Source organism: Plasmodium falciparum (assembly GCF_000002765.6).
Source record: "Plasmodium falciparum 3D7 genome assembly, chromosome: 2".
NCBI classification, from domain to species: domain Eukaryota; phylum Apicomplexa; class Aconoidasida; order Haemosporida; family Plasmodiidae; genus Plasmodium; species Plasmodium falciparum.
In genome coordinates this window covers 530001-542500 of record NC_037280.1, presented here as the reverse complement: position 1 = coordinate 542500, position 12500 = coordinate 530001, and the positions used below count along the sequence as shown (strand labels likewise).

Here is a 12500-nt window from a genome sequence, read left to right as displayed (position 1 = left end):
AACAAGCTTTTCTCATATTTCTTCAAGGCATAGAATTTATTATCCTTTTCACACAAAATTATTTTGTTGAATTTGCCTTTGTAGAAAATAAAAAAAAATAAAATAAATAAATAAAATAAATAAATGAAAATATCTTAAAATGGTTTAAATAAAGTTACAAATAAAATATGAACATTATATATGTATATATTTATTTATATTTATATGTGTGTGCATATTTTTGTTTATTCTTTTTTATAATTATATATAGACATAGGACATATATTATAATATCATTCGTGGGTATTCCATATACATGTATTAGAAATTGTATCTATGTTTATGTAATAGAAATGTTATTATTTATATAACAGAGAGAAGAATGTAATATGTATATAAGTATGAAAGTTTTTATATTTTTTTTATATTTTTATTTTATATATGTTTTTATATTTTTATATTTTTATTTTATATATGTTTTTATATTTTTATATTTTTATTTTATATATGTTTTTATATTTTTATATTTTTATTTTTTCAATTTTTATATTTTTTATATTTTCTAATATTTGTACATATATAATAATATAATTATGTTATACCTTGATTTAATGTTCTGATAATTCTATAGTCATTTATATATTTATCCTTTTCTTTCACATATTTGTTAAGATATATGAGGTTTGAATAATTAGATAAAATATCCTTCATATCTTTTAAAAAATTAAAAAAATAACAAAATTAATACTTGACACATTTTTGCTTATATAAATTAAAAAATATTTTGTATAGTATATTTTATATTATATATATATATAATATTATATATGTTTCATTTTTTTTAAGTTTTAATTTTTTAATTTTAATTTTTTTATTATAATATTTTAATTTTGGTTTATAATATTACACAATATATATTATATATATATAAATATATATATATATATATTATATATTTTATTTATTTAATATTATGGCCGTACCAAAAAAACGAAGAAGCTTAAGTAAATGTAGAAAAAGAAGAAATACAATTTTTTTTGATAAATTAGTTGGTAACTGGTTAAAAAGAAGGGAATGGTAATATTTCTATTTTGTTATATGATGTAAATGTTTTGAATATAAGCATAAAATATTTAAAATATCTAACATTATATATATATATATATATCTTTATATATATATATGTATTTTTTTTTTTTTAAACCTTTTAGGTTTTTCAGAAACTCGTATCAAAAGACAATTTTACCTGTCGAGCCTCAACCTGAGATATTTAAATTCACAGGGTTTTGGCCAAACAAGTATTATAAAAATAAAATATATATATAATACATATATAATATATACAATATGAAAATATGTATACACACTTAATCTTTTCTGTTTTTCCCAGATTTGTTCATCAAATATCATCACAAATTAAAAAAATTGTAAAATAAAATAATAAAATAATAAAAAAAAAAAAAAAAATACATTCAAAGTTTTTAGTTATTTAAAAAAAAGGTAACAAACCACAAGTATACCATCCCTCCTCTTTTTTTATATTTTTTTTAAAATGAATATTATCAGAAATAATTGCAAACAATTTTATTATTTAAATCAAAAGAGATATCTTGGAAATTTAGTGAGAGGACCTTTACCAACAGAGGTACAAAATCAATACCTAATAATAAAATGGATATATATATATATAATTATAATTATTTATCTACTTATTTATATGTATTTATAAAAATCGCCTGAACTGTTCATAAATTTCTTTATACATGTTCATGTAATTTTTTATATTTATTTTATTTTATTATTATTATTTTTTTTTTTTGGCTAGATAAAAAAAAACTTTGAATATGCCAAAGATTTTTTTTGTAAAAGATCTTATACTTATCAAGACTTCAAACAACGTTGTGAATCATTAAGACTTTTTTTGTATTTTGGAATAGTTACTTTTTTATCTTTAGATCTTTTAATTAATCCTTTACAATCTTCCTACTGGGATAAATATTCACCTTCACATTTGTCCAGAAAATGTGTAGTTTTTTTTTCCAACAAACAAAATGATATATTTAGACATGATGGAAATTTATTGTATGAAAAATATATTCAATTAATTAATTAATTTGGTTCAATTTTTTTATATATAAAAAAAAAAAAAAAAAAAAAAAAAAAGGAAGAAGGAAGGGAAAAAAAAAAGCACACATACGTAAATATATAACCACTTTTATAATGTCTTTTGTATAACATTTTAAAAAATTAATAAAATCAAAAAAAAAAAAAAAAAAAAAAAAAAGATAAACAGAAAAGAAAGAAAAAAGGAAAAAAAAGTGAATAAGCAAAATAAATAAAATAAATAAACATATGACTATTGTATATAATATAATATAATATTATATATATAAAAAGGGAAGCACGAAATTAGTGGTAAATATTAAATAAAAAAAATTAAAAAAAAAAAAAAAATATATATATATATATATAATATATACCATATATTCTTGTGCAAATGTATTAAAACAAGGGAGTTGTAAAATGGTAACAATTTCCCATTTTTACAATTTATTTTAGTTATACATATATAGATTATATAAATGATTATATAAATATATATTTATTTTATTTCCCTACTTTGTAATAAATATAAACAGATAAAAGGGTACACACATATATACATGTACATATATATATATATATATATATATATATAATTTTGTGCGTTTTTTTTTTTTTTTTTTTTTTTTATTTTATACTTTTTTTTACTTTTTATTTAAATTACAATATTCAAAATTTCAAACTTGGAAAAATGTGAAAAGAAAGTGTTTAATTAAATAATCGGTAGATTAATATGATTAAAAAATAAATAATAAAAATATTGAGTCATTCATATGGTTTACATTTTAAGAAGTACAAAATTTATGGTTAAATATCTTTTTTAAGTATAATCCTTTTTTTTTTTTTTTCTTCTTCTTCTTCTTTATGTAAAGTAACATATATTTTATTATAAACATTTTGATGTTTCGAATTATTAACACTACAAATATATATATATATATAAATATATATATATATGTGTGTGTGTTTTATATTTTATGTTTTATATTTTTTTCCTGTTAGAATGTATTTGCCAATGTTTCTCTTATAATTTTTTTTTTTTCACTGGTTAAACTTTTTGGAAAGACAATATCAAATTCTACAATGAGATCCCCTTTCATGCTTGGGTATTTGGAAGAAGGCATACCTTCTTTTGCTACAATTTTCCTTGATTTAGGAGTAACAATATCATCTACCCTTACATTAATATCTCTATTATCTAATGATTTAACAATAAATTGGAATCCTGTTAAAGCTTTATCTAAAGGTACAGGACATTTATATATTAAATGATTAGCGTCTCTTAGGAATCTATCATGTGTTTTGGTTTTTACTTTAAAAACTAAATCTCCTGGTTGTGCCATAGGAGATAATTGATCCCCTTCTCCATAAAAAGTTATTTTTGTGCCATCTTTCCATCCTGCCTTTACATCGATTGTTACATAATTATCATCTTCATAACTTTTTGTACCCATAAATCTCTTTCTCGTTATTTTTAATTTTTTCTTACAACCACTGTACAATTCTTCTAGGGATAAAGAAAGAGGCACCTCGTATGTGGCTGGTTTGTTATAATTGTTCGTATTAATATCTGTCCAGAAAAAAAAAAAATAAAATAAAAAAAATAAAAAAAATAACATACACAAGAACATATTAATATGTGAAGATATAAATATGAATGTATACATATAGATCCATATATACATATAATAAAAAGAAATAATCACACACATGTTCATTTCACTTACTTGTTGTTGTGGATGGTCTAGATTTTCTAGAAGTCATGTTGACAAAAGTGGAAAAGGGAGAAAAGTCCTCATCAAAAGTTGAGGTAAAAGAAAATTGTCCATCCGAACCAAATATTCTACTAAATAATTCTGAAGGATCAACACCACTATAGACATATGTATTTCCACCTGTTGGTATTGAACCTTTTAATCCTTCTTCTCCATATGTATCATAAATTTTCCTTTTTTCCTCATCTGCTAAAACATCATATGCTTCAGCAATATTCTTAAATTTTTCTTCTGCTTCTTTTTTTGATTTCTCGTCATTATGTTTATCAGGATGCCACATCATGGCTAGCTTCCTATACGCTTTTTTTAAATCATTTGTTGTACAGTCTCTACTAACACCTAATATTGAATAATAATCCTAAAAAAAGTAAAAGTTAAAAGGTAAAATTTAAAAGGTAAAAGTTAAAAGGTAAAAGGTAAATGTTAAAAGGTAAACGTTATAAAGTAAAAGTTAAAAGGTAAAATTTAAAAGGTAAAATTTAAAAGGTAAAATTTAAAAGGTAAAATTTAAAAGATAAAAGGGGAGTTGAGAGGGGGAACACATTTTTAAAAATAAAATAAAATATATATAAGTAAACGTAAACAAACATATAAATAAATAAATATATATATATATTTTTATATATAATATGTATGCTCATCAAGGTGTTATTCTTTAATCTTTTTTTGCTTTTTTTTTAACATCTTTATGACGTTTTTATTTTTGTATAGAAGTGTGTTTAAAGTTTTTTTAATAAGAAATTAAATATACATAGATATGTACTGGTATAATATAGAAGCATATTATAAATACATACATAAATATAATATATATATATATATATTTTATTTTTTCCTTTCTATTACCTTCCCCATTATTAATTAACATATAAAGATTTATATTACTATTTATATATAGTTTTATATATCACAAAAAAAGATATATGTTTCTTTATAAAGGACAAGTGATCATTAAAAAAAAAAAAAAAAAAAAAAGTAAACTCCAAACATAAATATATATATATATATATATATATATATAACAAAGTATTGTTTCAATTTTTTTTTTTTTTTTCTTCTTGGAAATTTTAAAATTGAATTGTAAAATGAATTATTGAACTTATTCAATTTTTAAATATTCAAAAAATTTAGTATATAAAATAAATGTTTTCATATATATTTTTCTTTTTAATATTTACATTATATATATTATTTCTGTATTTATTTATAGTAATTATTATAATCTACGTTGATAAGGTTTTTTTTTTTTTTTTTTTTTTTTTTATAATAATATTAATATATTATATTGTATAATAAAATAAATATAATATTATTTTATATTATATTATATAATATAATGTATGGTTAAGTTTTTATATATATGTACAAATATATAATATATATAATAATATTGTAAAAAAAATGAACACTAGAGAAATATAACCCTATGTTTATATATAATTTAATATATATGATATTATATACGTAGAATGTTATATATATATATATATATATATGTATATTTTTTTTTTTTTTTTTTTTTTTTTTTTTTTAAGTATTCATTTATTTTTATTATTTCTTTACGAATTAAATTTAAAAAAAGTAGAAAAAGATTATCCTTTTTAAAATATATTTTTATTATTTCTTTCAATATCAATTGTTATAATATATATATTATATATATATATATATAATATTATATATATTTTTATTTTTATTTTTATATTATAGTAACATTATGAGAAAAGAAAAACAAACATGAGAAAGTTTTAAAATATTTAATAAGCATATTATAAAGGGATTGTAAGAAGATATAAATATTTATAATATTATGTCCTGGGTTTTTTTTCTTATTTTTCTTTTTTTCCCCATAACAATTTAGATTATATAAATAAATATATATTATATATATATATATATATATATATATATATATATATATATATATACATATATATATATGTGTATGTAAATATATTATATGCATATATTATATTTATATAATATGTATATATATTTTTTAAGAATTAATAAATGTCCATATAAATCTTATATGTAGATTATCATGCGATGGTGTTTTAAACAAATATTTAATTAATATTTTTAATAAGTTTATAAAAATAAATAAATGAAACATATATATATATATATATATATATATATATATATATATATTTTTTTTTTTTTTTTCATTTATTTATTTTTATTTTTTATATGTTGGTGTTTCATTTTGTGATTATTATTATTATGCATCGTATAGTGAGTATACGAAAAAAAAAAAAATAAAATAATATTTTTTTATTTATTGAAATATATAATACAAAATGTTCTGATGTTTACTAAGTATATTTCAATATAACTATATATAGATATTTATATGAATATTCCACATATGAATAATCGTTTAAAAAAAAATAAATAGATAAGCACACAAGCATATAGACATATATATAATATATATATATATATATATATATATATATATATATTTTTTTTTTTTTTTTTTTTGTATAATATTTTATGGGATGAGTCTAACTATCGAATCATCTACAATAGTTTTATATTTTTGAGTAGAATAGAATATACAAGTATCCTTTAAGTTTGTTAATAAAGTTTGTATATTTTTATTATTGACATATTGTTCATAACAGTTTTTATTTCTCCATAATCTTAATTGTAGGTAACTTAAAGGACAATTTTCATTTTTAATAGCTTTAAACATTTTGGTATATTCATATCCTTTATTTTTAAATGAATGAATATTAAGTTTATTATAATTTTTTTCGAACTGTTTTTTATTTTGATCATCAACAATGTATTCATCAACATATATGAAATCTCCATATATCCCTTTATCTCTTATTTTCTTTTTATATTCTAAGGTACCATATATATATCCACAACCTATCCCTATAAATACCCACACAAAATTCCGATGACCTATACTGGAGCTATTATACCAATAAATAAAATTCACCACTTTTTGTTTTAGCAAAATTAAATAATCACTTCCTTTCATCTCTTTTTTTTTTTTTTTTTTTTTAATCTGATATCACAAATGACATGGCTAGTAAGGTGAATTACATAAAATAATATAATATAACATAATATATATGTGTATATATTTTTTAAAACAAATGATACATATTATAAATATATAAATATATTTATATATATATATATATATATATATATATATATATATATATATTTATATATATGTATATTTTTATTTATTTATTTATTTATCATTTCTTATCCTTTTTAAAATTTAATTTTGTACATATACCAATTTTATTATATATCCCATTTGATCAACAAAACGTACACATATTTTCATGTGTACCTTTCTTTACATATTCAAACATATAATTTGTTTTTTTTTTTAAATATAAAATAATTAACGTAGATTTAATAATATATATTATTTTTATGTTTACTACATATATATATATATATATATATATATATATATATATATTTTTTTTTTTTTTTATTTATTTATTTATATTTATTTATATAAACTTGTCACAAAAATTTAAAAAATAAAAAAAAATAATTAAATAAAATAAAAAAATTAAAAATAATAAATATAAATAAACAAACACTTTAAAAATGATAAAAATGAAATATATTATGATCATATATATATATATATGTACATATCAACATATTTGCATTTAATAAAAATATAATAATCAATTTGTTTACATACATCAATATACCACATGTTTTCTTTACCAAAGAAATATTCTTAAGCACATTAATAAAACATGCTACCCACTATATTATATATATATATATATATATTTTATTTTTTGATGCTACAAATAAGAGTCCATTTAAATTACAAATTCAACCAATATTGTGTATATCCTTCTTTAGAGAAATCTTTATAATATTACACATTTAAAAAAATATATATATACAAAATTAAAAATATAACCATTTGTATTAGTAATCCCATATCTTTTATCCTCATGTTAATTAAAAAAAAAAAAAAAAAAGAATTAATAAATTAGTGGAGGGTTATTTTATATCTTTCCTGAAATTATAAATTGGACACACACATAAAAAATATGTACACATAAAAAATATGTACACATAAAAAATATGTACACATAAAAAATATGTACACATAAAAAATATGTACATATAAAAAATATGTACATATATATATATACATTTGTGTGTGTATATTTTTATATATATATTTGGATAGACATCTTGGTTACCATTTATTGAATTCTTTAGGCTCATTATAATTATTATTACTAAATAACATATGATATATTTTATATAATTATATATATATTATTCTTGCTCTTTTAATGTTTGAGGATCTGTACCTTTTATTAGAACACTACAATTAAGTTTGTCCATGAAAGGTGTTTTAAATTCTGCAGGTTGATGTTTAAATAATCGATGTTTTCTAAAGAATTCTTTCATAGTTATTTCTTTAGACCCTATATCTTTTTTATATGGTAGGAGCATACCAAGATCCCATAGTTCGAATTTTTGTATTTCTAACAATTTAGCTAGTGCACATAATTGAATAGTACCAGCACAACTTTTTCTTTGGAATCCTGTTAAACTAGTATATATGGATCCTACTGTGTTTCCAATTTCCCCAGCAACTAATTCTTTTCCAAACCATAATTCAACTGAATGTAATTCTACATTTTTATATGTTACATGTTTATAAAAAATTTTTTTAAATTCTTCTTGTACAAATGGGTATAACCAATTTTGTCCATGTTTTTCTACTATTCCTTCCATAACCCCTTCAAAATTTTTATCAATAGTTATATAAAAATGTTTGCATTTTTTTTTTACTTTTTTTGATATATGTATTTCACTTGGATGCATACATGATCTAATAAAATGTATTTTAGGAATTAATAAACATTCTTTATACATAACGGTTTCATAGTTTTCTATTTTGTATAACTTTTGTTTACTAGCCACAGGTATAAAACCTTCATATAATAATCTACAAATAAAACTAGCATCACAATGTACAGTCCACGTATTTTCATATTCATAATTTTCTTGCATTAATATATCTACAATTTTTTCTATATTATGATAAGGTGTAAGCAACGGATAAAAATTTAAACAGTTATTATTTTTCATCAAATTGAATATTTTTGTTAATACTTCAGGCTCTTCCACTGACATTCTTTCTACAATCTTGTTTATATTTACATCATCATCAAGAGTTATATTATTTCTGTTTTGTTCACATGATTTTTTTTTTTCATCATGTATGTTTTGATTTTCTTCTTGTGTGTTTTCTTTATTGACACATTCATTAATACCTTCTTGGTTTTTACATTTTACTTTATCAGAATCATTTCTATCCATTTTAGATTTCATATTATGACTACTTAGATTTCCTTGTTCACTCATTTATTTTATTATTTATAATTTTATTTTTTTTAATTTTTTTAATATCTTTTTTTTTTTTTTTTTTTTTTTTTTTTTTTTTTTTTTCATTTACACATTTTTCAAAAAAGGGGAAGAAAAAAATATTCTGCTCTAACGAACTCTTTACAATTATTATATTATGCAAACATTTGTGTTTATTTATTTATAATAATTAAAAGAAAAAAGACCATATGGTAGGAATGTATACATTTAATAAGTATATGTGTATATATATATATATATATATATATATATATATATATATATAATACAATGAAGAAAAAAAATTTATTTTTTACTTTTCAGTAGTAATAATATTCCGTGTTATATTTACTACACATGTATATATAGTTAAATATTTTAATATATATATATATATATTTATTTATTTTTATTTTTTTGACCCTATTAAGAGAAATAATTTTATAACAATTCGCAATATAATTAATTTATTTTAATATAACAAGTTCAAAAGTTAAATTATTAAAAAAATATATTATATATAATAATATATATTATATATAATAATATATATTATATTATTTTTTCATATATATTCTTAGGTTTCCTTTTTCTTATAATAAATATTTAGGGAGATTTCCTTATATGAATATCACATTAAAAATATATAATACTATAATATAAATATATATAATATATATGTGTATATATTTTATACTTTGTAAGTTTATCATCAGATGTTTTTATATACGTCAAAAAAATATACATATTTAAATAATATTCACACACAAAATTATATTTTAAAGTTATACATATATATATATATATATATATATATATAATTTTTACACACGCAATAAATATATATATTTTTATTTTTTGTGACGAAACTACCGTATATATGCTGCTTCGTTGAACCATAATAATAAAAAAAAAAAAAATAAATAATAATAAATAAATAAATAAAAAAAAATAAAATAAAACAAACAAATAAATAAATAACATAAAAAGAAATATATTTATGCATTTATATTTATATGTATGTTTCCTTTTTATGTAATTAAAAGAAATATTTAAAGAGAGCGTTTTGTCCATATGCACATATATATATAAATATATATATATATATATTTATATATTATATATTTATTTATATATATTATATATTTATTTATATATATTATATATTTATTTATATATATTGTTTTAAAAAAATAAATACCTTTTTGTATATTATTTATTTCATCTTCATTTATGAATCCTACTTGTAGGGTTAAAAAAAAAAAAAAAAAAAAAAAAAAAAAAAAACTGTTACACATATATATTACATAACTATATAATGTGAACCTTTTAATAACTGAATATTTGTTCCTTGTGGGTATTTTTTATGTAAAATTTGTTTGTAAGGAATATTATTAAATATAATACTTGTAGAATCATACATATTAAATTTGAATAAATAAATCCATATAACTCCCATTTTAAAAAGAAGGATAAAAATAATCCAAGTATGTTCATCAAAAACATAAAATTGAAAAATGTAAAAGATGTTATTTCATTTTGTAAACTTAATCCTTTAATTACACTGTTTAATAAAGATGCTAAGGCCTCAAAATATAATTCTAAATTTAGTATGTTGAAAATGTTTATTAGTTGGTTTTGTAATTTCATATCTGTATAAAAGAAAATTATAATATTTTTATGATATACATATAATACTGTTAAACAAGTATATAAAAAGGATAATAATAGAAAGAAGGCTAAACAAATTTCGGTCAAACTAAAGTTCTTTTTATTTTTAATATCATTCACTTCTTCATTTTTTTCAACAAATAGTTTTGTATATTCTTTCATTGGTTCTTTTAAATTATATTCATTATATTTTTTATTTTGATTATCTTTTTCCCTTTTCCTTTGTGAACTTATGTACACACCAATAAGTTTTGCTAATATAATACCATAAGAATTTGATAAATAATATACCAAGTTTAAAAAATTATTTATCTGAACATAAGCAGCGACAGATGTTAGACATAAATATGTGGATTCAAACAACTGTAATTCAAATGATAATATCTCAAAAAATATATTTTTTATATTAGTCTTGGTAATACAGAAAAATTTGTTTCTTGTCTCTACCGATGGAATATTAAAAAATAAAAATAGAAAGTTATACATTTCTTTATTTTTTATGAAGACATGGGAATTGTTGTTACCATAATTTTTGTTGTTACCATAATTTTTATTCTTACCATAATTTTTATTCTTACCATAATTTTTATTCTTACCATAATTTTTATTCTTACCATAATTTTTATTCTTACCAAAATTTTTGTTGTTATTAATATATTTAGTAATGTTCTTTTTATTTTCCCTTTGTGATTTCCTTACTTTAACTTTCTTGCAACATTTTTTACAATTATTTTTACATTTATCATTAAAATAATTATATGTATCCATGTTATGATAATAATCATAGTCATCATAAAAATCAAGAACACTATCCATGCTATTATAACGATGTGGAATAGAAACGTTATATTTTTTGTAATAATTATCTTCAAGTAGCTTGTGACACGTCCATTTGGTTTTATCACAATTATTATTTTTTTCATCACAACTATTATTTTTTTCATCACAACTATTATTTTTTTCATCACAACTATTATTTTTTTCATCACAATTATTATTTTTTTCATCACAATTATTATCATTAATTTTATTTTGTTCCCTTTCCAAATTATCCTCGTTAGGACTTGAGAAATCTTCATACACACAACTTTCTTCTGCACATACATGTCCATGAACCCCATCATTCCTATCTCCATTATTTATATTTTTATAAAGATTGTTACCAGTCAAATGTTGCCTGTCCATAGGTATGGACTCACAAGACATGAATTCTTCTCCATCCCTTAAGGAAGAAATAATATTTGTAGGACGAACCACACACCGATATATAAATGCTTTTAAGAAATACATAATCATACACATGTTAATTATATTTGTAAACAATAAAGCTATGGGTGCTCCGGTATAAAGCATAGATATTTTTATTATAAATATGTAACAAAAAATATTTAAGCATATTACTGATATGATAGATGTATATATACTTGGATATATATTATTATATAATATAAGAAATCTTCTCATGGTTTCATATATAAAATATGGAAAGTAACATACCAATAATATTTGTACTGTTGAAAAAAATACTTTTATCATCATAAGATATTCATTCATCATATGAGCTACAAAAATATTTCTAAT

General features: G+C 18.6%; 7 protein-coding genes across 7 annotated transcripts in view; 2 read left to right on the top strand and 5 right to left on the bottom strand.

Moving 5' to 3' along the window:
• The window catches only part of PF3D7_0213400 (protein kinase 7), a gene marked incomplete at both ends in the record, with an annotated part of 1997 nt that extends 1307 nt beyond the window's left edge, over positions 1–690 (bottom strand). The window contains 2 exons of the mRNA XM_001349603.3: positions 1–76; positions 582–690. The exon at positions 1–76 is cut by the window's left edge and continues 433 nt beyond it. Of these exons, the coding sequence (XP_001349639.1) occupies positions 1–76; positions 582–690 (185 nt within the window). The remainder of the gene's footprint in view (positions 77–581) is intronic.
• A 262-nt stretch (positions 691–952) lies between these two features.
• Positions 953–1415, top strand: PF3D7_0213300 (conserved protein, unknown function; the record flags this gene model as incomplete). The annotated part of the gene is made up of 3 exons (XM_002585347.1): positions 953–1056; positions 1191–1277; positions 1370–1415. The coding sequence occupies 3 exons, from the start codon at positions 953–955 to the stop codon at positions 1413–1415; spliced, it is 237 nt and encodes a 78-aa protein (XP_002585393.1).
• A 116-nt stretch (positions 1416–1531) lies between these two features.
• Positions 1532–2092, top strand: PF3D7_0213200 (conserved protein, unknown function; the record flags this gene model as incomplete). The annotated part of the gene is made up of 2 exons (XM_001349602.1): positions 1532–1624; positions 1805–2092. 2 exons carry the CDS (start codon positions 1532–1534, stop codon positions 2090–2092), a joined length of 381 nt encoding a protein of 126 aa, XP_001349638.1.
• A 988-nt stretch (positions 2093–3080) lies between these two features.
• On the bottom strand, positions 3081–4712 carry PF3D7_0213100 (protein SIS1; the record flags this gene model as incomplete). Its single annotated transcript, XM_001349601.3, has 3 exons — positions 3081–3652; positions 3810–4215; positions 4704–4712. 3 exons carry the CDS (start codon positions 4710–4712, stop codon positions 3081–3083), a joined length of 987 nt encoding a protein of 328 aa, XP_001349637.1.
• Positions 4713–6354: 1642 nt separating this feature from the next.
• PF3D7_0213000 (conserved protein, unknown function) lies at positions 6355–6855 on the bottom strand (the record flags this gene model as incomplete). Its single annotated transcript, XM_001349600.1, has 1 exon — positions 6355–6855. One exon carries the CDS (start codon positions 6853–6855, stop codon positions 6355–6357), a length of 501 nt encoding a protein of 166 aa, XP_001349636.1.
• Positions 6856–8150: 1295 nt separating this feature from the next.
• On the bottom strand, positions 8151–9248 carry PF3D7_0212900 (arginyl-tRNA--protein transferase; the record flags this gene model as incomplete). The annotated part of the gene is made up of 1 exon (XM_001349599.1): positions 8151–9248. One exon carries the CDS (start codon positions 9246–9248, stop codon positions 8151–8153), a length of 1098 nt encoding a protein of 365 aa, XP_001349635.1.
• A 1329-nt stretch (positions 9249–10577) lies between these two features.
• PF3D7_0212800 (multidrug efflux pump, putative) overlaps positions 10578–12500 on the bottom strand; it is a gene marked incomplete at both ends in the record, with an annotated part of 3675 nt that continues 1752 nt past the window's right edge. The window contains one exon of the mRNA XM_001349598.1: positions 10578–12500. This exon is cut by the window's right edge and continues 1752 nt beyond it. Within this exon, the coding sequence (XP_001349634.1) occupies positions 10578–12500 (1923 nt within the window).